Source organism: Plectropomus leopardus, chromosome 23 (assembly GCF_026936395.1).
Source record: "Plectropomus leopardus strain MGB_pleo_1.0 chromosome 23, ASM2693639v1, whole genome shotgun sequence".
NCBI classification, from domain to species: Eukaryota; Metazoa; Chordata; class Actinopteri; order Perciformes; family Serranidae; genus Plectropomus; species Plectropomus leopardus.
The window spans coordinates 9049902-9074664 of NC_142198.1; the positions used below are offsets into that span (position 1 = coordinate 9049902).

The window sequence follows — 24763 nt, forward strand, 5'->3', positions numbered from 1 at the left end:
CTCCTGGTTGTGATTGTGTCTGTGTTACTGAACTTCTGTCATGACGCCACTGCATGTAAAGGTGGACAGGTTCACAAAATACAACAAATAAAAGACAGACAAATAAAAGTCTTGATGTTCTGACTTCCAGTTAAATGTTGGGTAAATTTTTACCAAGCTTAATTGTTGTTTTCATTGATATCATATAAGTAGTAAGGTACAATAGGATGTATTTATCCTTTTAATTAGGGTATGATCAAGTGCTAATCATTTGCAAATTAAGATTAATGTTATAGTCAGGAGTTAACGAATGAACTGCCTTAGTGCAATGTCCTCACAGCTTTGTCTGCTCTTGGGATAAAAGCTTGGTAGCCTATTGTCCACTTTACAAAACAGGACCACAAAGAACCATTTTAAGAGCCTGTAATCAAATCCTATCCTTTTCAGCTATTTCCTGCCACAGATTTTTTTTCTTTCTTTTAGACTGTGCAGAACATCTTCTTGAACTCACTTTCCCTCTCCTCTTCTCCCTTACTTCTCATTATGTTTTACTTTAAGTTACTGAAACAGGAGTTTTAATCTTGCATATATTCATACAGGCTATTCTGATAATGATGTAGGTTGTACACAAAAGTGTGAAAAGTACAAATCAAGTTTTATGAATATGCACTCTATAAGAATTAAGTCAATAAAAACATTGCAAAGTGCGCATTGTCTTGCATGTCAGTGCAAAATTGCAGGTAACTAAAAAAAAAAAAAAGTACTTTCACCAATATGTATTCCTCCAAAACAAGACTGGTATGAGCACAGACATGTAATCAGAGATGGGTGTGATAATAGGCAAAGGCACGATAATAAATGAAGAACAAACTATTTAAAATAAATTACAAAGGCCTAGAGTCTACTGCATATTGTTTTATAAGTCATACAAAAACTAACTGTAATTTCATAATAATTAATTTGGAAGTTTCTCAGAAAGAATAGTGCAATTTCATACACATGAGCTAACGGAGACAAAGATCTGAGGCGGTTAATTTGAAATAGCTGATAAAGTTTTTAACTGGTTTTGGATTTCCAGAGGAATTTCCTCAAACCCATCGTGTCTTTTAAGTAAATATTAATTTATTCTATTTCATTATTCTCTTAATATGTCCTTGTGTTGAATTTGCCTTCTTCTGCAAGTGGCATCAAATTACAGCAGACATTTTGACTCATAGGAAAAGGTGCAACCAATAACCTGAACCCGCAGTAACGGCCTTTGGCCACTTGGGGGCAGCAGAAGCTGTTAACACAACGCTGACGCTAACATTATTCTTTTTAAGTCATAGCATTTACTAACAAACTATTTTTAGTCGTTGTTTACAACGTTTGCCACTCATTTGGAGTGATGTTTCTGGAAACCTGAAGAACGTAAGTCCAATTTTATCTCTGCTTTGGTCTCCAAAGAAATGCTAAATGTGCTAGCTTGTCACGAACTGTGTTTTTCTGACAGGTAGCTAGCAATTAGTAGCTTTTGCGTTAGCCCATAGAATTAAAATATTTATTTATGGTAGCTTTTAATTTATAATTAAGCCTTTTCCTACTGTCAAAATGTAAAAATAACCTAAGGCTGGAAAATATGTTTTTTTCTCCCTTATCATGTAATTTGAAATTAGGCCTGTTTATGTGCGAGTTCCTCCTAATACCAAGCTCTTTTCACAGTAGCCATTTTGATTTTGACATGTCGCAGTAGAAAGAGCACAGGTGTTAATATTAAAATTTATGACTCTACATGGCAGCTTTGGTTTCATGGTTGCAGTATTGTGAACACTTGCTCACTGTCACAATGTTTTGCTGGGACACTGAACCGAACACAGCCGTCGTCAAAGTTATTAATAACACTTGTGCTTTTCCTGCTTTGCAAGTTAAATGGTCTGCTTTGAAAAGTAGTAGGCTAATTAAAAATAGGCATGTATTTCGATATCAGTGCTGGGAATTGACCTTAAACTTCCTCTTCAGAAGACCGTGATATGAATTTGTTACATTACAGTTTACTCCATTATCATGTAGCAACATTTGAAGGACTTAATGTAACATTGAGGTGTCTCGTGCTCTTTTAATGATGCCGCTCGCTGCGTGCTGTCATGTCCTCTTCGGTGATTGGCTGAGAGGAAAGGGGGGAGTGCCTTGTTGCGTCATGTCAAAGAGAGGGATGAAAGCTTATGGAGAGAGAGAGAGAGAGAAAGAGAGAGAGAGAGAGAGAGATTAATAGGGAGTAGGCAGGCGCAGTAGCAGACTCCCATATCCGCCAGACGGAGACGGACGGTGCCAGCTGCTAGCTAAGTTAGCCCTAGTGCACTGTTAGCAACTAGCTTCAGAGTCTTAGCGGCTTTACTACATATGAGGGACTGAGCAAGAGTGTGCGTGCATGTGTGTGACAGCGTGTGTGTCGACGCTTTGAACGCCCGCTTGTCCGTCCCGAAGTCACTCCTTGTGTCTGTGTGTACCTGTCTATGTGTGTGCGCGAGGGAGGGATTGTGTGTGTGTGTGTGTATATAAACTCCGCTATCTCCCTTCCTTTCCTCTTCCGAGCAGCAGAGTGTCTGTGATTGTGTATGTGTGAGGTTAGCACGCAGAGAAGCACACATAAACACACTCTGATAGTCGACTGTTTACAATCGGTGTCCGGTTACTTGCCAGCGGATTCACATCATTTACTGACACCGACTCAGCACCAGCATGTGAGTACTGACGGACATCGCGTGTGTGTGGCTGTCATTGAGTGCGTTTGACTTAAAGACAAACCCTTTTCCTGTCTTGCCTGAGGGACTGAATGGCTACATGTGTAGCTTCACTTGTCTTGCTGTCAGCGTGGTTTAGGATGTTGCATGTAGGTTACAGTGTGTCCAATAGCTGCACAGTTGCTACAGAGAGACGTTTACAACTTGTGTGTACCAGAACCAAACTCTGTGCGTTTAAAACATGTTCCGCAAGTAGCTTATTTACTTTGCTAGCTAAGCTTTTAGCTGAAATATGCACACAAAAACTTTAACTCCCTGTGGAAGTAGTTACTGAAGTGGGGTCAAAGGGCTCTGAGGTTGTTGCAGGAGGTGCATTGTAAAAATGGGGGCTTTTTCAGTAGAGTTTTGTATGAGTTGGCATCATGGTTTACCACATAAGCAATGACTGCTTTTTTGACGGGTTACCCACGGTTACTTTCACACCTCCAGAATGGATGATGAGTTATAATAAAATACAGTGGGTCTCCTTTGCCAGAGGGAGGTATTTACATAAAAACTGGTGTTTAAAGGAGCAGTATGGACCACATTTCCCTTGTACAGACTAAGAATAATTAAAAAAAATTTGTTGAAAATTCCAATTCCAAAAAAGGTTGGGACGTTTTGTAAAATGATACTAAAAAATGCAATGATTTGCAAATCTTTTATGATTTAACATTCAGTTGAATACACTACAAAGACAACATATTTAATGCTCAAACTGATAAACTTGATTATTTTTTGTAAATATACACTCATTTTGAATTTGATGCCTGTAACATGTTCTAAAAAAGTTGCAACAGGGACAGCTATAAACTGGGAAAGTTGTGGAGTACTCAATAACATTGAAATATTTCATGGGTTAATAGGTTATTTGGTAACAGATTAAAGGGGCATCCTCAAAAGGCTCAGCTGTTCACAAGCAAGGATTGTAACTTAAAAAATGTGTAGGAAAACAGTCTAATAGTTTGAGAATATGTCAAAGCACACTTGCAAAGAATTGAAAGATGGCTAAAAACCCACATTGAATTCAGTGACCTTTGAACAATCAGGCTGCACTGCATTGAAAATCGACATGATTGTATAAAGGATATTACATGGGCTCAGGAACTCTTTGGCAGACCATTGTCACACAAACAGTGTGAACACAGTTGCATCAACAAATGGAAGTTAAGACTCCACGTGAAAGCCATGTATCGACAACATCCAGAAACACCACTGACTTCTCTAGGCCTGAGTTCACCTGAGATGGACTGAAAAGTCCACATTTCAAATAGTTTTTACAGAAATTATGGACATTGCTAAGTTCAAAAGCCAGCATCTGTGATAGTATAGGTGTGTGTTAATGCCCTCAATATCATCATGGGGTTATTCGCACAATTGTGAAAGCACCATGAATGCAGAAAGGTACATACATGTTTTGGAGCAACATATTCTGCCATCCAGCCAGCGTCTTTTTCAGGGATATCCCTCCTTAATCCAGCAAGAGACTGCCAAGCCACATTGTGCGATTGTTAAAATGATTTGACTTCATAGTAAAATAGTGCAGTACTAGACCAGCCTGCCTGCAGTTCAGAACTACCTCCCACTGAAAACTCGTGGAAAGTTATGAAGCACAATATATGATAATGGAGACCCTAGACTTTGAGAGGCGGTAAAGTCTAGTGTCTAAGCAAATCAAGTCCTATATCAAGCAAGAATGAGAAAGAATTTCACTGTCAAAGCTTCAACAATTAGTGTCCTCAGTTCCCAAATGCTTACAGCGTTGTTAAAAGAAAAGGTGATGTAACATAGTGGTAAACATGCCTCTATCACAGCTTTTTCGGAAATTGTTGCAGGCATCATATTCAGAATGTGTATATATACAAAATATTTAGTTTATCAGTTTGAACATTAAATACCTCGTCTCTGCACTTAAATTCTAAATCTTAAATTGAATTTATGTCAAAAATAATTTGCAAATAATGTTATTGAAGTTTTACAAAGTGTCCCAACTTGGAATCAGGTTTGTACATGTTGAAACTTTCAGATTGCATAATGTGCTTGTTTTATTGTTAGCTGCACATCAGAGGGGTCTGTAACACTGTCTGTGTGTTTGGTGGCCTGATTTTCTGACTGGTTGTTTGTGTTGTGGAAATGTGGCTTCTGCCCTTCGCCTTTGAACTTGTACTTGTTTCTCTTGTGTCAGAATAATTTGACGGTACAGTTTGTTCATCCTCAAAACAACCTTTACTCTGCTTCAAAGGAGGTACATGCTGGACAACTGTCCCATCCCAGAGCTCGGGGGGCAGTGGGAGCCGTGTAGTGATCAAGCAAAGGACAGTTAATTTTACAAGTAATAAGCAGAACTTGCAGTAGACCCTCTAGCCGATAAGAAATCAGATATATGCAGGAAGAAAAAGGCAGTAGTATGCTCTGTGTTAAAGCCTTCTTAAAGTGACTGCAGTGGCCTTGAGGGTTTGATGGATATGTGACATTCACTAATTCACTTTGCTTTCAGTGCTTGTTGCAATAATGCCAAGGTAATAGACTGAAAATGTTCAAGGAAACTGGAGCACATCTGTTCCAGTTTTATGTCACTGATGCAGTGGTTTGCTCTTTTTTCATAAACATACACTTCACCTCATAAGTTTCTCAGGTTTATATTTGTAGTTTTTGGCAGACTGGACTGGTAAAGTTGTTGTGATTGCAACCCAGCAATCAGTACTTTTGGTGTTTTTACCATCAGTTTTTTTACTTAAGTTTAGACTATATCTGGTAGGATGCTGAGTCTCTTGTTATGGTCAGAGCATATTCCACAAGCAATGCGTAAATGACTTGATAGTTTTGCAATCCTTTTAAATCTCCCAAAAGTTTCCAAATCAGTTTGCAAGCTGTAATTAAATCAAGAGTCCTAGTAGTATGGGAAGAGTGCAGAGAAAACATCTGACCTGAAGTGTTATGCATCAAAAGTACTATAACGTGTCTCAACATGTGTAGATGTTTTGTCGCTTATGTGCTCCAGTTTCCTTGAACATTTTCAGTCTGCATGTGACTGTCTCACTGCATGCCCGTCTAGTTTGGGAAGAAGCACGTTTGCATTGCTTTTTACAAAAAATTAATCTTATCAGGTCTGAAAATCTTTTTTATGCTAATGGTAACAAACTCTGCCCACATTAGACAACAGATGTTTTGACAATACATTAGCTTTAAAAGACTGCACGTGTATTTCAGTATGAATTGATGCAGACTTGCCTTGTGCCCTCAGCATTTTCTTTCCCTTCAGTTGTCTGTTAATTGGGGTCCTGGCCTGTTGTTAGTGTTCCCATGAAATGCAGAGGGAAAAAATAATTTATGCTTCTTGTGAAACACTTGATCTTCTCCTTTTTATACTGCCAGGGCACCGTCCAGCAAATATGCGTGGCAAATGGTGTAAGAGAGTGGAATCTTTCAGACTGGGAGGCAGGCAGTAAACAAAGACAGGGGCACCAGAATAAACTAGCTGTGACCCTGGCACTCCGATTCTACAGTTACTTTCTAAGGGGCATGACATAGAGATTATTTTGTGGACTTTGTCGCACCTTTGCTGAGTTGTTTCGATCGTGTTTAGGTGAAATACAGTCAGTAGTGCATCTTACTATGCTTGAAGGTATAATAAAAATTTGGACCATTTAAGTGTTCAATTAAGCAGTTAACCAATGCAGCTCCTCTGCTTCACCCATCATACATCACATAAGACATTCTTTCTACCCCAACAGAAATTTATTTGGTTTCTGTCCCTGTTATGTCCCATCCTGCTGTCCCATCTTAACATGAAATGCATCAAATTAAGGAGGAACTCTTTCACTAGCACTGATGGATGATATGGTAGTTATTCATGATAGACTGATCAAACAGCAATTAGCAGGTGTCTTCAGAATCATGAAACCCTGCATGGATGTGAAGCATGTTAAACTGCTTCTCTCAATGTTTTGTGAGGTCAGCAAGGGCATAATGAAGGGCAGCAGTATGTCACTTGTGAAGCTTTTGTGCTCTTAGCATCCCCTTATCCACATTAGCACACAAGAACTTTTAGTAATCTAAGCGCCACACATTCAATTTTTTTATACAGAAAGAGAGTAAGGTTTTGCAGATTGTAGCATGTAGGCCAGTTTCAGGGTTTCATGGGACATTGCCCTCTCCAGTCCCCCTTTATCCCCCTTTCCAGTTCCCTGGTCAAAAACTTTTCCTTCCTTCCTGCGATTCTGTTTCTTTATTGCTACTCCAGTTTAAACCATACACAAAACCTTCTTTAGCAGAAAATCTATATATAACATGACAAAACTGACACAATGTCCATGTCCTTGTGGTCTGTAAGAGGCCTTCAAAGACAAGTTAATTAAATATTTTCTTGGCTTCTGTCATGCTTTACTGCAGCCCAATAAAAAATGTGAAAACTGGACTTGGACAGCAACAGCACTTAAAGAATTATTTAAGAATTATGTGAGAAATGTTGTGTTTTTCTATAACATTTGATCCTAAAGGAGCAGCAGCAGGAGGCTGGAGCATCTTGTTGACACAGCTGGTAAAGGGCTGACTGACAGTCAAAGTCAAGAGCGAAATGCACCAGTTTCATTTGGCTCAAATAATCCTGTCAGTGTACCACAAATTGTAGTGTGTTATTTACTAATGCAACTAGTTTTAAGTTGCTTTGATGAAATGAGTAATACTTGTTTTGGTTCATTTATATTAAGAGTTAAAATGTCTTTAAAATGGTAAATTTATATTGAGTACAGTATTAATATCTTGTTCTAGGGTCCTCTTCCAGTATTTCTTGTTCATGTCTTTTTGGCAGAGTTTGTCAGACTGCTTGTGAATTCAAACCCATTGTTTCTACTTTTGCACAGGCTCAATATTCTAAACTTTATGCGACCAATAACCACTTTTTAGTTCACTCTCAAGCATTTATTTTGTCTGCACAAACACGGTCATCCTCTGTAACTTTGTTCCTGTTGTTAATGTGTTGCTGTTGATAAACAGGACTTCTTTTTAGACCTCATCCTTTATTGTTTCTTACTGCTCTGCTCCATCCAGCCGTACCTAAACTTAACTTCCATGACACAAGTAAATCTTGTCCGGTATATTTCGGTTGGTCTGCACCAGGAGGAAGGGAGTGCGAATGAAAGCACATTCATGTTTCATTCTTTGTTTTTCACTTTCCACATCTAATGATGAATGACTTTCAGGAATCACCTGGATTCTTAGTGAATCCACTTAGCAGCCAGTCTGCCTTGTAAAATTTGTGTGTCTGTGTGTGTGTGAAGATGTTCTCTTGAAATGTGTTGAGGCCAGACCTCTCTATCCAATTGAGACCAATTAGACAGTGAAAGTGTTCTTTTCCTAGCTATCTGCATCGGATCTTTATGTATTCTGAATCCGTTATGCCTTACCGCAACTGAAAATGTGTTGATAGAGTAAAAATGCCTTGTCATTATAGTTTAAACTCTCGGTAACTATAATGCTGAGCTATTGGGAAATATTTTAAAGCATAAATAAGAAATTTAAAATAATTCCATTTAATACAATGATGTATTCATTGGCGTACTAAAAATGGTCATTCTTGGCATTTGAATACATTTGAATGTATCACACATCTTTTATAATTTGTGAGGAGAAAAAGTATGTCTCATCAAGAACAGTGTTCAGAATCTATATCTGCTTTTACACAGACACACACAACAGGGCTGCAATGAATTCAGCTCTTTATAACGCCCTTGCATTTTTAAACAGAACCAAAGAACAGCGGCATCATTCTGCTCTAGTGTGTTATTATACACTGCATCATGTCATTTTGCAATCAAACAGGTGTTATGGGCGTGACATGTAACACAACAGTACCTGCCTGTAGTGGGACATATGATATATGCATCGGCAGAGCTCTCTAAAAAATAACAATAGCATAACATGTTAGTCTCAATCATTTTCCTAATCTGTTGTGAGACAGCTGATCTTGTCCTCTGCTTGGACGGTTAGGAGCTCCCAAATCTCATTGTTTTCCCAATTTGTGTGCATTTACGACCACTGTTCCTCTTTGAATTAGCTGCTATGCTAACACCTGCTTTTTAAAACCCCTGCAGTGGGTTTCACACATAAGGACATCGACAAAACATCACACTCATCATGTTTTTCCAGCTTTGCGTTTTACACAGACCTTGTTACAGTGCAGTTATTACGTCTGTTCTCAGCTAAGAGGCGACATAACTCTGTCCCCCCTTTCTGTGATCAGAATCAGATTTCTGTGATTATATACAGAATGTGTGTGGGAAGCCCTGAAGGAGCACATTCTCGTTAATAGAGTAATCTCATACTTTTCTGTAAAGGTAAAATCATGCACAGTTTTTCAAGGCTTTTTCCTGTGAAGAGAACTCTGGATGATAAGATGTTTACTGTTCCTGATGCAAACGTGGATCTCTGTTATTGCATAAATGCTGGCAGATAGCCATTGTATGTATTTGCCCCATTATCAGTCTGTTAGGTCAAAGTTAATGCTAGTTATGTGTGTTTGTGTGTCACAATTTCAGGTACTGTGCGTCAAAACAGAGCAGAACTTTGATCTCTAAGAAGTTAATGTATGAACCAGAAATCACCTCTGTTGTTTGAAGCTGCCCAGTGCACAGGTTGTTCCCAGTAGCCTCTGACCTTTACGTTTAGACAGAGGAGTGCCTGCTGAATGAGTGCCATGATTTATCTGTGCTGTCAGACAGATAAACACTGAAGGCTGAGAACATTTTTTTTTTTTTAATTTAGAAACTTTTTGGTGAGGACACTAGTGCTTGTTTGTACCTGTGAGTGTTTAAGAAAGATTTAGAGACAGGACAACAGAGTGAGAGAGGGTTATAGAGAACATTTGGCATAAAACGGCAACATTCCTTTTTGTCATTCCAACTATAATTTAATTCAGTGCTTGTTTTGTGTTGCAGCAGTTTGGAAACTGCTGTTTGTATGCAGGATCAAGATGGGGAAGACGTTGTAATGTGAAGTATGATGAATAGGAAGAAAGAGAAATTGTGTGGTTTGTTGCTCACTGACTTATTTTAATGAATTGTTGGAAAATAGTCGAGCCCTGGACATAAAGAAATTAATTTAAATGTGCCCCTACCGACAAAGTATAGTGTCATATGATGAATTTTGGCCTTCTGAATTGAGACTGCAAATCTTTTGACATTTTCTAACTACTTTATGTCTTAACTGAATTGGAGATTTTCATTGTAAACAGATGTTCATACCTAAAAGTTTGCAACAACGAGGATTCCACAACTGGTTTTGATCCCTCACACATTAACCTTTACCACTGCAGACATTTTGACTCAGCATAGAGTAGGAAAAGCACAGATGAAACTGATAACTAACTATGGCTCAGTTCCATCAAGTGTCCCAGTACGCCGTTCCAGTGACCTAACATGCACCATACCAGGAAGTCTTCTCAGTGAAATACGACCGTCAGTAATGTTATTAAAAATGTGCTTTTCAAACTATGACAATTCAAATTGTCTGCTGTGAAAAACAGGTCTGTTGAATCTTGCAGAACTAAATGTAGTTGCTGAGTAATTTTTGCCCTCTGGTTTGAACTGTATTTGTTTCTTGGGAAGCAGGGGAAGCTTTGATGCTCCCAGTGATTACAGCAACAAAACTCTTTAAAAAAGATTCTTTAGTATCTTGTGAAACTGAGTCTGAGGTAAATTACTGACTAAATGAATAGGCTCATTTGTATTGGGGTGGATTGTTTGTGTCTGAAAAAAAGAATACAACTATCTCTGTTTGTTGTTTTTTTTCAGACTCAGTTAAAAGCTCTGGTCACATTCCTGTGCCTCAGTATGGACTTTGGATAATTGTGTTGATTTTTTCCCCTTTTTGTCAGGAATCCTAGGAATAGGAATCTTAAAATTGTGCTGTTAGAGCATGTAAACATTCTTGATTTGCAGGGATTACTATTTTTGTAGGCTGACGCAGAAGTTAGTATACCCCTGGCTCCCTTGTCAAAAATGTGTTTGTTGTCAGTCTTTCATATGTGTTATCAATTCATTTTGTATGCATTACAACACTGGGCTCACTTGAGTATTGTGACCTCTGACCTGTTGTGACTTAGTTTAAAGGCCACTGAACAAAACAGACCCGAATGTAATCCATCTGAAAGAAATTTCCTTCGTTAAGAGTTTTGTGTGGAACAGGCAAGAAAATGTTTGGATGACTGGGATTACTATTAATCAAAATAAATTCCTCACCTGTTTTTCCTGAAGTGTGTGTGTGTGTGTGTGTGTGTGTGTGTGTGTGTATGTATGTATGTATGTATGTTTATATATATATATATATATTCACCGAATATATATATATATTCACCAAATATATATATAAAATTACCAAAATTATTATCAGAAAAGTTACCAACTCTAGTTGGTAACTTTTCTGATAATAATTTTGGTAATTTTCCTTAAAATGTCACTGTATTCTAAAAGAAGAACATGGGATAGATAATCTGTAAAAAAAATAAAAATAATGTCCTCCTCTTCCGATTGCTTCTAACAGCATTTACTAGAAACTACTGCAGTGCATTGAAAACATCCAATCAGAACTGAGGAATTTCTGACCCAGCTGCCAGTCATGTCAATTTGTGTGTGGTCAAAATGCCAAATTAGGCAGCGCAATTCAAATATGAGTCAAGATTCTGTTGCTGCATTGACTATTTCTCGGCTCAGATGTTTTCTGAAACATTTTTTTGTGTACTGTTGTAGCTTGAAAAATGAGAACGTTTGTTTCCGGGCCGCCATGTTGGAAAAAGTCTGCCAAAGTACCAAGCACTGCCCACTGGCTGGACTAACTGTGTCATCTTACAACTAAAAAGTACACTAAAATATGTTTCTGAAACCGTTTCCGGAGAGAAATAGGCAATGTAGTAACAGAATCTTGATCCATACATCAGTACCGCCTAGTTTGACAGTTTGCCCACAGTTGCTGAGCATTGATTGCCATGACTGACAGCTGCGTGGGAGACTCCTCAGCTCTGGTTGGTTGTTTTCATTCATGTACATTAAGGCCATTAGAAATGCTACCAGGCAATAGAGTAGGAAGAGGATTTTTTTTTTTTAAGTTATCAAGTACAGCTTTAAAAGGACACCACTTTTATATGGCTGTTGTGTCAGTCTGGGTTATATTGTGTTTGTGTATCAGATGAGCGTAGTGATTTGAAACAATGCCAGTAAATAATTGACATAACTGTCAACATTTAAACAGACACAGTTAAGAGCTGTTAAAGTGATCAATCCAATCAGATAACCAATTATGATTAAGGAATGACTGATCAAGTTGTATCTGCTCAGCACTACATAATAAAGCTATAGGGTAGTTTGGGTTGCAGTCACTAATGCAGGTGATATGGTTGAGAGTGATGGCAGTAAATACCGACAGTACCGTCTTTCACTGATGGTTGTAAAAATATTCTGCATGGTGATATACTACATTCCTACTTTATCTGTCTGAGGCACATTGAATGCAAGTCAATTTTTTTTTGCATTTTGACGCAGTAATATTGATTTTGTCTTGAACTGATAATGTGCAGTGAATACACATGATGCTGATGTGGTCTACATGTGACGTGATCATCTGAGGGCATGACGACTGGAGTGTGAGTGGAATTTGGTCCCGCTTGTCCAGTGGTCCCCATTAATGTTTGCTTTGACTTCAGAAAAGACAATGTAATCTCATTGACTTAACATGGATGACTCTGAAGTTGAGCAAACTCATAATCAAAAGCTGTCAGTGTGTTGTGTTGCATCCTCCTGCTCTCCATATGACTGTGCATGAGTCAACAACAAATGGTGTCTGAGTCGCCTCACTGATCGCATGATTATTTCTTGTTCTTGTACTGCATGCTAAACATGATGCGGCTAAACTCACCACCCTAGAATTTATTGATAATCTTGTTTTTTATTTCAAATACTGTCAGTAAGTCTATCGCATATGGTAACTGGTATGTTTTCATAATTCTGAAGGCCACAGTGTCCGTTAATTAAGTATGTCTCTTTTTATCCCTCAGTGCTGGTGATCGCAGAGGCATTATTATGCGTTGTCCATCCGTCTATCCTGCTGTCCCATTCTTGTAAATGTGATATATCAAGAACTCTTTAGGGAAATTCTTCAAATTTGGCATAAACGTGCCCTCGGACTCACCGTTGAACTGATTTGATTTAGGTAGCCATAGGTCAAAGGTCAGCATCAGTGTGACCTTGTCTTTCATCATGCTTTTGAATTGCAATATCTCAAGATCGCTGTGAGAGATTTGTTTCAAATCTGGCACTAATAATACTAATACGCCTTATTAAATTTGGGAAGTTTCAGAGTTTACCATCTCAATCAACATTTTCAGTATGGACATTAATAGTGAGAAATGTTGAAATCGAGCGACCAAAGTTTTATTTTCACCAGCTGTTTGTGAAGGTGTCTAATACAAAATGTACCACATATTTTTAATATATTTTACGGGTTATGTTAGGAAACAGGCAATATCATTATTCACTACTTTTCTTATGTTTCTTCTTTTTCCTTTTTTTTTTTTTTTAAGCTTAAGCTGGTTAAAAAATCAGTTTAATCTCTAAAGCGTTTACCAAATACACAAAAGAAGACAATCTAGACTAGGGCTGAAACGATTCCTCGAGTTATTCGAGTAATTCGATTACTAAAATGCGTCGAGGCAAAATTTTCTGACTCGATGCTTCGTTTAAGCCACTTCCGCTTTTGATGCCGACATCCGCTGCAAATTGTGGAATGCAAAATGGAGACGGAGACCGACGGAGACGAGCGACAGGAGAGTAAAGAAAACCACGACGAACTGTCGAAAGTGTGGGACCATTATAAACTAAATCGGGCGAAAAACACAGTACAATGCGCACTGCAAAACAGAATTAGCTTTCCATAATAGCACTTCTTCAATGCTACAGCATCTGAACCGAAAGCACCTGCCATACGCATCAAGTTTGCCGAGCGGATCCAACAGGTAGGTCTAATGTTAATGTCACGTTCACAAAAGTATTTAATTTAGATCAGTGATTGCTAGTATAGATTACGGCACGTAAAGAACATACACGTAGCTAAATAATGGCTGATTAACTTAAATAATTGTAGTGGCCACATAGGGAGGCATTATGTGAAAAAGTGTATTAGTGAAGTGTTGTTAGAAGATTACACAGAAAATAAAATGCTAGTTACTTTACGCTTCATTCACGTTATTATTATGATTGTGCCACATAGCATACACTCTCTCTCTTTCTGTCTCACACACACACCACACCAGAGGTTGTCAGACCTGGTCATTGTCTGTTATTTATTTGTTTAGGTATATTATATTAACGACAATATATTGGGTTTATTAATGTTATTTGTATTGCAGAGAGTAGGGTCATCAGTTGTAGATCACAACATAATATGTACATTAACCATTAATTTAGGGCCTAGTAATCAATGAATAAATAACTAAATTAATTATACTCTACTTTTTTTTCCAGTAAATGTAGAGTGGTACTTGACAGCTTCAGACAGAGGGCTCCATCATGTTCAATCATGCAAGCTGCAGAGTTCACAGACAGCATTCTGAACATGATTGTCACAGACATACCACTGTCCATGGTGGAGGATGAAGGATCTAGAAGATGATCTCCGCTTTCAATCCAAACTATGCGCTTCCTTCAAGAACCTATTTCATGAAAATGATGGAGAAAAAGTACGAGGACATTAAAGGCAAGTTAATAAACATGCTAAAAGAGACTGACAGCATCGCTCTCACAGCCGACATCTGGACAAGCTGCCATACAGAAGCATATCTGGGTGTGACGTGCTACTTTCTTGGGGGAGGACTGGGGAATGGAGTCCCACAGCCTGACAACAATGCCCCTTGAAGAGAGACACACAGGCAAATATTGCAGAGTGGATTGAGGATGTGATTGCAAAATTTGACATTCCATCAGAGAATCAAAGCCGTTGTCCATGACAACGGTGTTAATGTCAGCAGCAGCTAAGATTTTGGCAGAAAACATGGATGGGCATCAGTGCGATGTGCAGGGACACACGCTGAACTTGGTGGTGCAGGGCGCCTGAAGAAAAAACCAGGCTATCTCTAAGTGTGTAGCTGCTGCAAGATGCCTTGTTGAACACTTTAAGAAGAGCGAGCTAGCATGCAGCAAACTAAAGGATAAGCAGCAGCAAATGGGCACACCATTACACATGCTGGTGCAAGATGGGCATCGCTGGAACAGTACTTTCCACATGCTGTTCAGGCTGCTGGAACAGAGATGGCCAGTAACTGCTACATTATCTGACCCAGCAGTGACACCAAGAGGAAAACACTACCTTGATCTCAAGCCTGAACAGTGGGATGTGATTCAGGAGCTGAACCAGGCCCTTGAGCCATTTGAAGGAGCAACTGTGTTTCTGAGGGCAAGAATATGTTACCCCTCTCTGCACTTCCACAGCTTGTGCAAAGTCTTAAGAAGTCCATACAGACTCCAGCCTTTGAGACTGCACCAGTCAAGTCATATCAAACTGATGTGACAGAACAGATCACAGCAAGATGGCAAGGACTATCTGTATTTCAACCTGAATCAAACCATGTCCTACTTGTTGCTGCTTTAGATCCCAGGTTTAGGAAACTTAAGTTCCTGTCTCCTGATGAAGTTTTCAAGGTCCAAAGCACAGTACAAACCATGGCACTTGTTGCCAAAAGGAAGCAGGCAGAAGAATGCAAGTGATATTGGGTCTCCCAGCACAGCACAAGACATGCCAGTAACACATCAGGGGGATGTTAAATCATTGCTTGAAAAGATACTGGGGTCATCAGACTCAAGCACCAGTGATGAAGAGGATGAGGAGCAGCAGTTGAGTCAAACTGTCCAGAAGGAGGTTTTGATGTACTTTGGAGAACATCCTCTATCCAAGAAGGAGAACTGGCTGTCATGGTGGAAAGTTAATGCACCACGCTATCCAACACTGTCAAAGCTAGCACGGTCCTTCCTGTGTATCCCGCAACATTCTACATCAGAGCCGCTCTGTTTTCTGCAGCAGGGAATATTGCATCAAACGTAGGGCGAGCCTCAGTTCTGGAGCATGTTGATATGCTTACTTTTCCTTCATTGCAACCACAGACTCCTTTAAAGAGCTGAACACACACACAGACACATCAGTGTGAGAAAAGACATTTAATGTTTATTATTATGCCTCAGTTTTACCTTTTTTAATTTTTATTTATACCTTCTTAAAAAGTAATGTGAAATTACTGTTACTATTATTTATTTTTGCACTTTAGAAAAACAAAAAACAAGAAGAGTGTAATGTGGCAATATGTTTAAGTTTTTTTGTCAACTTTTTTTGTCATCTTTAAAATCCAGAATGTGCCAATGACACGTAAATGCACTCTGTTCTTTCTTTAAAGAAGCAGCTACCAGTTCAGTTATGTTAAGTCTGCCAATAAAAATGTTTATCTTAAGAGGAATTGAATTGGTTGTTAATTTAACTGACTTCTATTATTTTCTCTGTCTTGTATTACTATTAAATTAAGCTCGAGTAATTTAATGAAATAAAAAAAAAAAATAGTATCCGATTACTCGATTAATCGTCAGAATAATCGATAGAATACTCGACGATTAAAATAATCGTTAGCTGCAGCCCTAATCTAGACACTGAGGTGCAAAGCCAAAATTACTCTTAAACTGTACTGCTACGCTCAAGTGTCCCCATCGTTTGACATTCCTTTCATACCACAATTTATCCTTGAGTTTGCCTCGTTGCGTTTTGGCAATACGTGTCATACTACCGGTGAACCACTGGCTTTGACACATTTTGTTGTTGGCTTCATCCATCAGTGCAAAGAGACAGGAATAAAGGAAGGAAGAGGGTAGTGAGCTACATTTCAAAACTGTTGAATAATGGTATCATGAAAATAATAAATCGAGGAATATGAGAATGAGTGAGAAAAATAGAAGAGGATATATGCAGTGACCAGAGTTAGAGACAAAGATGAGATGACATACATATAGAGAGTTTAAAAAGAATGACCTTTATTGCCCTCTTATCACATTCAATGCATTTAAACTGCTGTTGTGATTTCTTTCTCTTAGTCTAACCATTTACTATTCTGTACTTTTTTTTAGTCAGAAAGAGAGCTAATTATTTGGCTCAAGGACTAATTTGTAAGGTTACAGCAAAAAACTGTATCACAAAAGATAATCACCACAGTGCTACAGGTATTTCTGCTTCTAATAATTGCTTTTTTTGTGGTCCTTTTTCTGGTTAGGATGTAAAAACACTCAGTGATGAGATTGTCTATGAAAATAGAGGCCAGATAGATTGCTTCTTCCAGTCGTCTGTTTGGCAACAGCACTGTCTAGAACTCTGCATACAGAAATGTCCTCAGCAGTTCATTGAACTGTAGAAATAACATGCTTTATGAGTTTATGTGTGTATTTTAGTCATTACATCAGGTATTAACAGCTTAGCATATGGATAGGGAGTCATCAGTGTGCACTATATCAGGTTAGGAAGTTTCTTTCCACAGACTGCAGGCTGCAGTGTCTGATATATTTCCAGTTTTTGGGAGATCAAAGAGCATTTTAGATGACAGGCCACAGATTGAATTAACCATTAGGCCACTGGCTGGTAATATCTCAGTGTCATTTTAATGTTTTTTTGGTACTTAAATTAATGAATGCTGGTGTGGTGCATATTTTGTTACTAAACGTGTTTCTGCAAAGTGGCCCTTTTGAAGAGACCAATTAAAAAAAAAACAACACCCATACAGGAGTGTTTGATTGTAACAAAGCTGTTAACCATTTTGATATAATACCATTGCAATATTTGTCTTGTGATAGGATACATGATTATTTATATAGTTAAAATATTGTCTTCATTTGGGCATTCAGGCCGTATTATAGATTTCGGGACTCACTTGACTGTTATAAATGCGAGGAATAGTAATGCCTCCATCTGCCTGGCCATTGCATCTACATTGCTAATACAGTATGAATATATTTATCAGAGACTCAGTCAACCTTAGAATATACTCAGATCAGCCAAAATTTTAAAATACTGATGGGTGAAGTAAATATAATTTATCATCTTTTGTCATAGTGTTCTGTCAGGACTTATCTGTCCCTAGCATTCACACTGATGTCACCCTAAATGCACCACCCACTGAAAAACTGTGTCAGACCAAGTACAAATCCTCATAGCAACGGCACTCCCCAATGGCAGTGGTCCCCCAGGAGGACGAGCACCCTGCCACACCATAAAAACTGCTCAGGATGGCCAGAGGAATGTGACAGATTTTAAGGCATCCACCTGGCCTTCAAATTCCCCAGATCCCAATTTGATTGAGCATCTGTGGGATGTGCTAGTACCCCACCTCACAACCTACAGGGTATAAAAGATCTGTCACCAGTGCTTCACTGCCACACACCACAGGATACCCTTGGAGGTCCTGTGTCCATGCCTCGCCAGGTCAGAGGGAAGTTTGATCCAAGGAGGCCTCACTGTGGATTGGGGGAAACTCTGGCTCTGGCACATCCCACAGTTGTGCTATCAGATTGGGATCTGAGGAATTTGGAGGCTAGGTCGATACTTTGAGCTCTTTGTCACATTTCTTTGACCATTCCCTGGTGAGGCATTGCACATTGTCCTGCTGGATGAGGGTGGTAGTGCCATCGGGGAGTGCTGTTCCCATGACAGGGGGTACATGGTCTGCAACATTAGGTGGGTGGAGTTGCATCCACATAAATGCCAGGAGCTAAGGGTTTCCCAGGAGGGCGTTAGAATGTAAAAAAATGATCACTTTTTTAAATTTAATCTGTCTTGAGTTTTTTTTTCAGTTTTGGTTGATCTGCGTATATACTTATCTGATAAAAAAGTTCTAATTCAGCTGTATTGGAGAGTTAAAGTTAATGCAGGAAGCAGGTAGTATTTGACCTGTTTTTGCCTGTCTGCCAAATTTGTCCCGTCCCACTCCAGTCTCCCTGTTGTATTCAGGTCTTGAGGAAACTGTATCTGTTTCATAGTGTGACACTGTCTTTTGTGTAGATACAGGATACTGTTTCAGCCTGAGCTTCCTCTGCACACAGTCTTCAGACAGTCTTAAGATATTCATTGCTGGGTAAAAGCATTTAGTCATTCTTCCTTGATTTTCTTCATAGCTAATTCTTCATTCATTTGGCCATTTTACTAAGATAAGTCAGACGTGATCATATAAAACATCCGTCTAAAGAAAAGCTCTCACTGTAAAGGACAGTTTGACTAAAAAGGTTGCCTTTACGCTGTTTGCTTTATGCCATCCAATCTTTATGATCTGTCCTCTCAGCAGTCTGTCCACATTTGTTTCATAATCCACATCATGACCTTGTGCAGTGTGAGAAAGCAGACATGATTTGATTGCTAATGAATATGAGATTTTCTTTTTTTTAGTTTAAATTATTTCCTTCGTGTAATTGATTCTTCCATAATGCACTGAATAAAAGTTTAAAGTAGACAGTCTACCGTGCAGGTGAGACAGGTGATTTGAACTATGCCGTTAGTTTTATATACCATCGTATGTATCATGGTAATGTTTATATGTACATAAAATGACTGTAAAGCGCCAACACCTCTGTTTACTATCTGTAAATCTATACAGGACATATGTGGTAATTCAACTTCAGGTGAAACTCTAACCACTTGTATCAAACAGGAAGTAGTTGGGCACGATGAGACTTCACTTGGCTTGAAACATTTGAGCTCATTTCTCTGTCTGGATCAATGTTACCATGAAAAGTTGAATGGTTTTGAGAAAGCCAATACTTATTGTTATCTAAGGCTTTTTGGATTAATGTCCAAAGTTTGTCATAGTTTAAGATATTGTCTTTGCAGTTTTTATGCTACTTGAGTTTTGAAATGTAAAATAAACCAAAGATATTGTTAAAATGTAATTTGACAAATTAGTCTTGTTTGGCTTATGAGCAAATTCATGGATTTCCAAGGAGTGGCACTTTATCAGCTGAGTTTCTTTTGACTGCATTGCTGCTGTTGACCACAGTGTGGCAGCAAAGGACTGTCAGTGAGGTGTAGCCTTGTAGTCAGAGCAGAAGAAGAAGCTTTCTCCTCTCCACTTAGGTTCAACATCAAACAGCTTTCACCAGTAAAGCTGTGTGTTTTCCCCACAGTGAATGAGCTGCTTCAAATCAGGTTGAGAAGGTAGTTGTGTGTTAATCTCTGTGTACCTGTGCCTTCACATTTGGTTGGTTTGGTTGTGGGTAAGTTTGTCAGAGTATGTTTGGTGATTGTGTGCTTCAGTTTGGTAAGTAGCTGTGTCTGGGGGATTATTCAAAATAAAACAATGATGCCACCGTCCATCCTAGTTGATGCCCCTGTTGACAACATAGTTTTTTTTCTTCTGTTTTTGAAAGATAAATATCAGCCAGTTTGTTTCTTTCCTACAATAAATTTATGAATGGGACTAAAGTTGTCATTCTTTATGCTTCAGTCATATTTTATTTTGTTTCTGATTTTCTGGAATAAGAAGATAATCAGAGGCTTTATTTCATTGTGATTTGATAAGACACCCCAAACAGAGCAGAAATTTGTCTTTAATTTAACACACCTGCAGCAGATTGGCAGCTGTGAAGCAGAGCAGCAGCTGATTGGCTCCCACACTCCCTCCTTCCTTTTATGGAAATCTAACATTTTTGGAAGATATTTTGAGTATGATTTAAGGATATTTTTAGGGCTTTTTTTTCCTTTATTGGTTAGAACAGATGTAGTGCAAAAGGGGGAGAGATAGGGGATGACATGCAGCAGATGGCCGAAGCTAGATTCGAACACTGTGGCGAGGACACAGCCTCTGTACATGGGGCGCCTGCTCTACCAACTGAGCCAACAGGAGCCTTAGTGTGATTCTTTAGTCAGTTGTAATCCTTACTTTTTGAACAATGTTTTTAACCAGTTTTACTAAAATAGTTACGTGAATGTTTGAATTGTTAAACAATGTATGTGGTATTTTTATTATTAGACCGCTTCATAAAATTGGGATACTTGATCCATTTATCAAGAATAATCAGCACATTTGTTTTTTAAGAGAATTGACTGCCATATTTTCATTATCATATCAAATTTGTGTATATCAAATACCTTCTGACTCATAACTTGTGGTTGAATCATATTGAAGTTGATAGTTCAGATATTTTGCAGTGGGGCACTTATCCATTAAATATAGAAGATGGCAGTGGGCACACCTCCACTTTGAAGAGACAGGCTTGAGTCTAGCCATGAAATCTAAGCAATGCACTGCAACAAAATATATTTTAGCCACACAAAAAATCCCACCCAAAAAGATAAATATCAGTTTCAATGTATTCTATATTAAAAATAATTTCACTGCTTTACCTTCATGTCAGTGATTTCCAACAGGAAATTGAAGCCATTATATTGCTCTCTTCAAAGCCAGACTCCATTCAGAAAAACAGTGACAGTGACTTAACACTGTTGAACACAGGCGCTGCTGGTCTACCACTACCTCAAACAGGTATTCTGTTTGTGCTATTGTGTGACTTTTAAATTTTAAAGGTTTAGTTTAAAGTCTCACAATAATACAAACTAACTGAGTGAAACAACAGTGGACCTGCACCTCCTGTGTTCAGTGAGCTTAAATTGCTGTTTTAATCAATGGAGTCTGGTTGCTTTGATAAGAGCATATATGGGGAGTTGAGGCTGTTCCCAAATGCTTCCCAAATGGAAAGGTCTGACAGCAAGATGAAGTGGTGACATACTCCCAATAATTATATACATTTTTAAATTCTTCTTTAGGGGGTTTTTTTTTTAGGAGGCAAAAATCAGTTTTGTTGCTGACCCCATTCACCACAGTACATTGCTGAACTTCCCTGTTGAACTCCAGGCTGCCTCTGCAAACCGGGGGTGTGCCGACAGACATCTACTCTGTGATACACTGAATATGTACGCCATACAACCCCACTTCAAAAAAAAAAAATCCAAACTATCCCTTTAAATATATATTGTTTAAAGACTAAAATCATTGTAATAGAAGGACCACTATAATAGCCTCTCTAACTGAAACAAGATAACATTTTACATACTGCCAGACACAGATTTTGTGAGATTTTTCAACAGTCTTTTCACAAACTTTTATAGAAACAGAACTCAAGGCCATAGCTCTCAAATTATTCATACATAAAACAGCAGCACACTAGAATACAGTAATGGCAATTAAACTTTTGTGAGAAAAGACTGTACATTTGAAAAGGCACCGACAACCCCACGGCAACAACTTAATAGGGCTTGGCGGTTCGTAGATTTAATCTCTCTAAACAGGGCTCACACCTTGTTTAATTATTTTCAAAGCATATCCTCTTACCATATTCCTTAAAGCACATTTTTCATCTAAGAAAACTGAATTTAGCAAACGGTTTGTACATAGAGATTGTAAAAAGGTGTTTAGAGGCTTTGTAGGTTTTGGGCAGGGTGTTTGTGTTTCAGTTTGATCTAGATTTAGTGACTTCTTTTAGCCAAATCATTTACATGTTGGACTAATTGACTATCTTGTTGCTCAATAACCAATGTATGTATTTATATTCTGTAGCACTTGGGAAAGGGAAACAGTTGGATCAGGAAATTGGTGAATTCTTACAAACAAAAAGATGTTAATAAATGCTTTTTATGACAAGAAATTCCTGTGTTCCCATCTTTAGTTAGTATGTCCTCTTTCCTCTCTCCTTTATTTATCTCTGTCATGTCTTCAGTGCACAGAGACATTGTGTATTTAAAACATTTCTTTCCTTTTTTTCTCAGGATGTTGAGGTACACTGTAGTCCGAGGCGGCCTCGGCCTGTTGGCCGTTAGGAGGGCGTGTCATTCCCCCCGCTTCGCCCACTCTGCCCCGAAGAGCGAGTATCGACCAATCAAGAAAGTCATGGTGGCCAATAGAGGTAAACCCCCCTCCACATCTGAACAGCACTAATTCACCACTGAAGAGGACAACCAATTCAGATAGCACCGCTAAATTAAATACAGTTTAATGCTGTTTCATTTATAATGTAAGAAAGAAGTTATGACATTTACAATCTTCCCCAGGCAAAGAACAGACTCTCAGACTCTTAATATTTAATAGCCAACATTTAGTTTGCCTTGGCACATGCTAATATTTAAGCACGTATTGTATATGGGTGGCTGCACAAGATAGCTTTGTTTGCTTTAATCCAAAAAGTTTTTTTTCTGCAATTATGGAAACAGGTGGGACAGCAGCCAAAATCCTCCATATAGACTAGGAAGTTGAGTTTAAGACTTAATGTATTAAACTGTATTTGAGTTTTATGCTGCACATAATGTCCCAGATGTGTTTATTGTGTATAAAGCTAAAATAAAATCAGCATGGAGGTTTCTAAATTCCCCAGAGTCTAAATTAGAAGTGTTTTATGCTGTGTTTATGTATATTTTTCTCCACAAAACAAATTGAACCCACCAATAAGCAAAAAAAGCTGTTAGAAATCAGCATAAGTGGGGTCTACATTACTGGCATTGAGGTCTGAATGGAAATATAATTATAGAGAAGCCTGGAGTTTTCTAAATATTAAGCAGTCACCAGTATGGTTGTTTCACGCAGCATAAACATGACTGACGTGCTCTTGTAATACTTGTAATCACCGAGCCCCCTCCTATTAATGCTAATGCTGTCCAGAGAGGCCGTCAGTGTGCAATTAAAATGACTCGATGTCAGGTGACGCGCAGGATTTGAGTGACAAATAAATATATTCATGCATTTTATTCTAATTGCTTTTTAGAGCCTCCCATTATATTCATTCCTGCAGACACATTTAAAGTGCTTGATTTGGTTTCATTATTTCAGATTGATTTGTTGTGTGGGTTCCTAATTCGATTCCAACTCTGAACACGTGGTACTCTGGAGGCCTCCTACTGCACAGAAGCCTGCAGTGCACATACATCTGCATGCATACATCCATGTGTCCCCTCCCATAAAGGCACTATATAACTGCTTAATCCATCAATTTGATTTAAATAGATTGTGGTCTCTGCCACAAGCACACAGACACACACACTCTCACACACTCTCACACATTCACACACACTCACACACAGCAGGACTTTCCGTCAATCTCTCTCCTTCACATTGGCGTGACGCGATATCAACACCACATTAGATCACATTCATCACACTGGAGCGCACTGGACCGTGCTCGGCTTCAGTGTGTGTGTGTACGTGATGAAAAGAGAGACTGGACCATCACATCATATCAGCCCAGATTCCACTTCACCAAGCACATCTCCTCTCTGCCATTGCTGCTCTGCTCTTTCACTAATATCCTCCTTTACTTTTCTTTCCTTTTTGCTCTCCTCTTCCCCTCTTACCTTCCTCACTCCCTTACTTTTTCAGCACTTGTCAGATGTGATTTTCCTCTGAGCCCCTTGCTGTCTTCCTTTAGCTCCTTTTTGACTCCTTTTTGCATTCCTTACTTCATTTCCCTCTTTTTCCCCCTCTGCTGCTTTTCCTGTCTCCTCTCCACTGATTTGTCATGCAGTTAAACTTGCCAAACTTTGTTTCTTTTGTTACCTCAATTCCTTAAAACCTCTTATATCCTTTTTTCCTCTTTTTGCGTTGTTCTATTCAAAAAGTTCCGTATCCCCTGATATTTTATTCTCTAAATTTCTCACCTTAAATCCATTACATTTCATCTGTCTGGCTCTCTGTCCTCTCTCATATTTTCACCCTTTTCATTTTCCTACTGTTGACCTTCTCCAGAATTCACTTTCTTGCTCGCTCGCTTTCTCTCTTTTTTCTAATGCTCTTCAAATGTTTGAACGCTGTCCTCCCTTTCAGGCAAGAACAACACATCTGACTAGTTTTCAGTGACTAAACTTTTTTTCTCCCGTGAAATGCATGTTGCTTGAAAAACAAGTATTTGGCTGCAGTGACAGCAAGATAAAAGGCAGGCAGTGTTTTGGTTGTCTAAAGCAGAGATTTTAAACTCTGTGTTCTC

General features: G+C 38.6%; 1 protein-coding gene and 1 pseudogene across 2 annotated transcripts in view; both read left to right on the forward strand.

Moving 5' to 3' along the window:
• The first annotated feature begins 2242 nt into the window (after window positions 1-2242).
• pcxb (pyruvate carboxylase b) overlaps window positions 2243-24763 on the forward strand; it is a 356057-nt gene continuing 333536 nt past the window's right edge. Inside the window, exons 1-2 of one of the 2 annotated variants that reach the window (XM_042512173.2) lie at window positions 2243-2699; window positions 22560-22696. In XM_042512173.2, the coding sequence (XP_042368107.1) occupies window positions 2698-2699; window positions 22560-22696 (139 nt within the window). In that variant the 5' untranslated portion in view covers window positions 2243-2697. Of the gene's footprint in view, window positions 2700-19805; window positions 19953-22559; window positions 22697-24763 lie in introns of those variants that run through there. The other variant, XM_042512174.2, reaches the window with a different exon arrangement.
• LOC148185645 (E3 SUMO-protein ligase ZBED1-like) lies at window positions 14304-15487 on the forward strand (annotated as a pseudogene).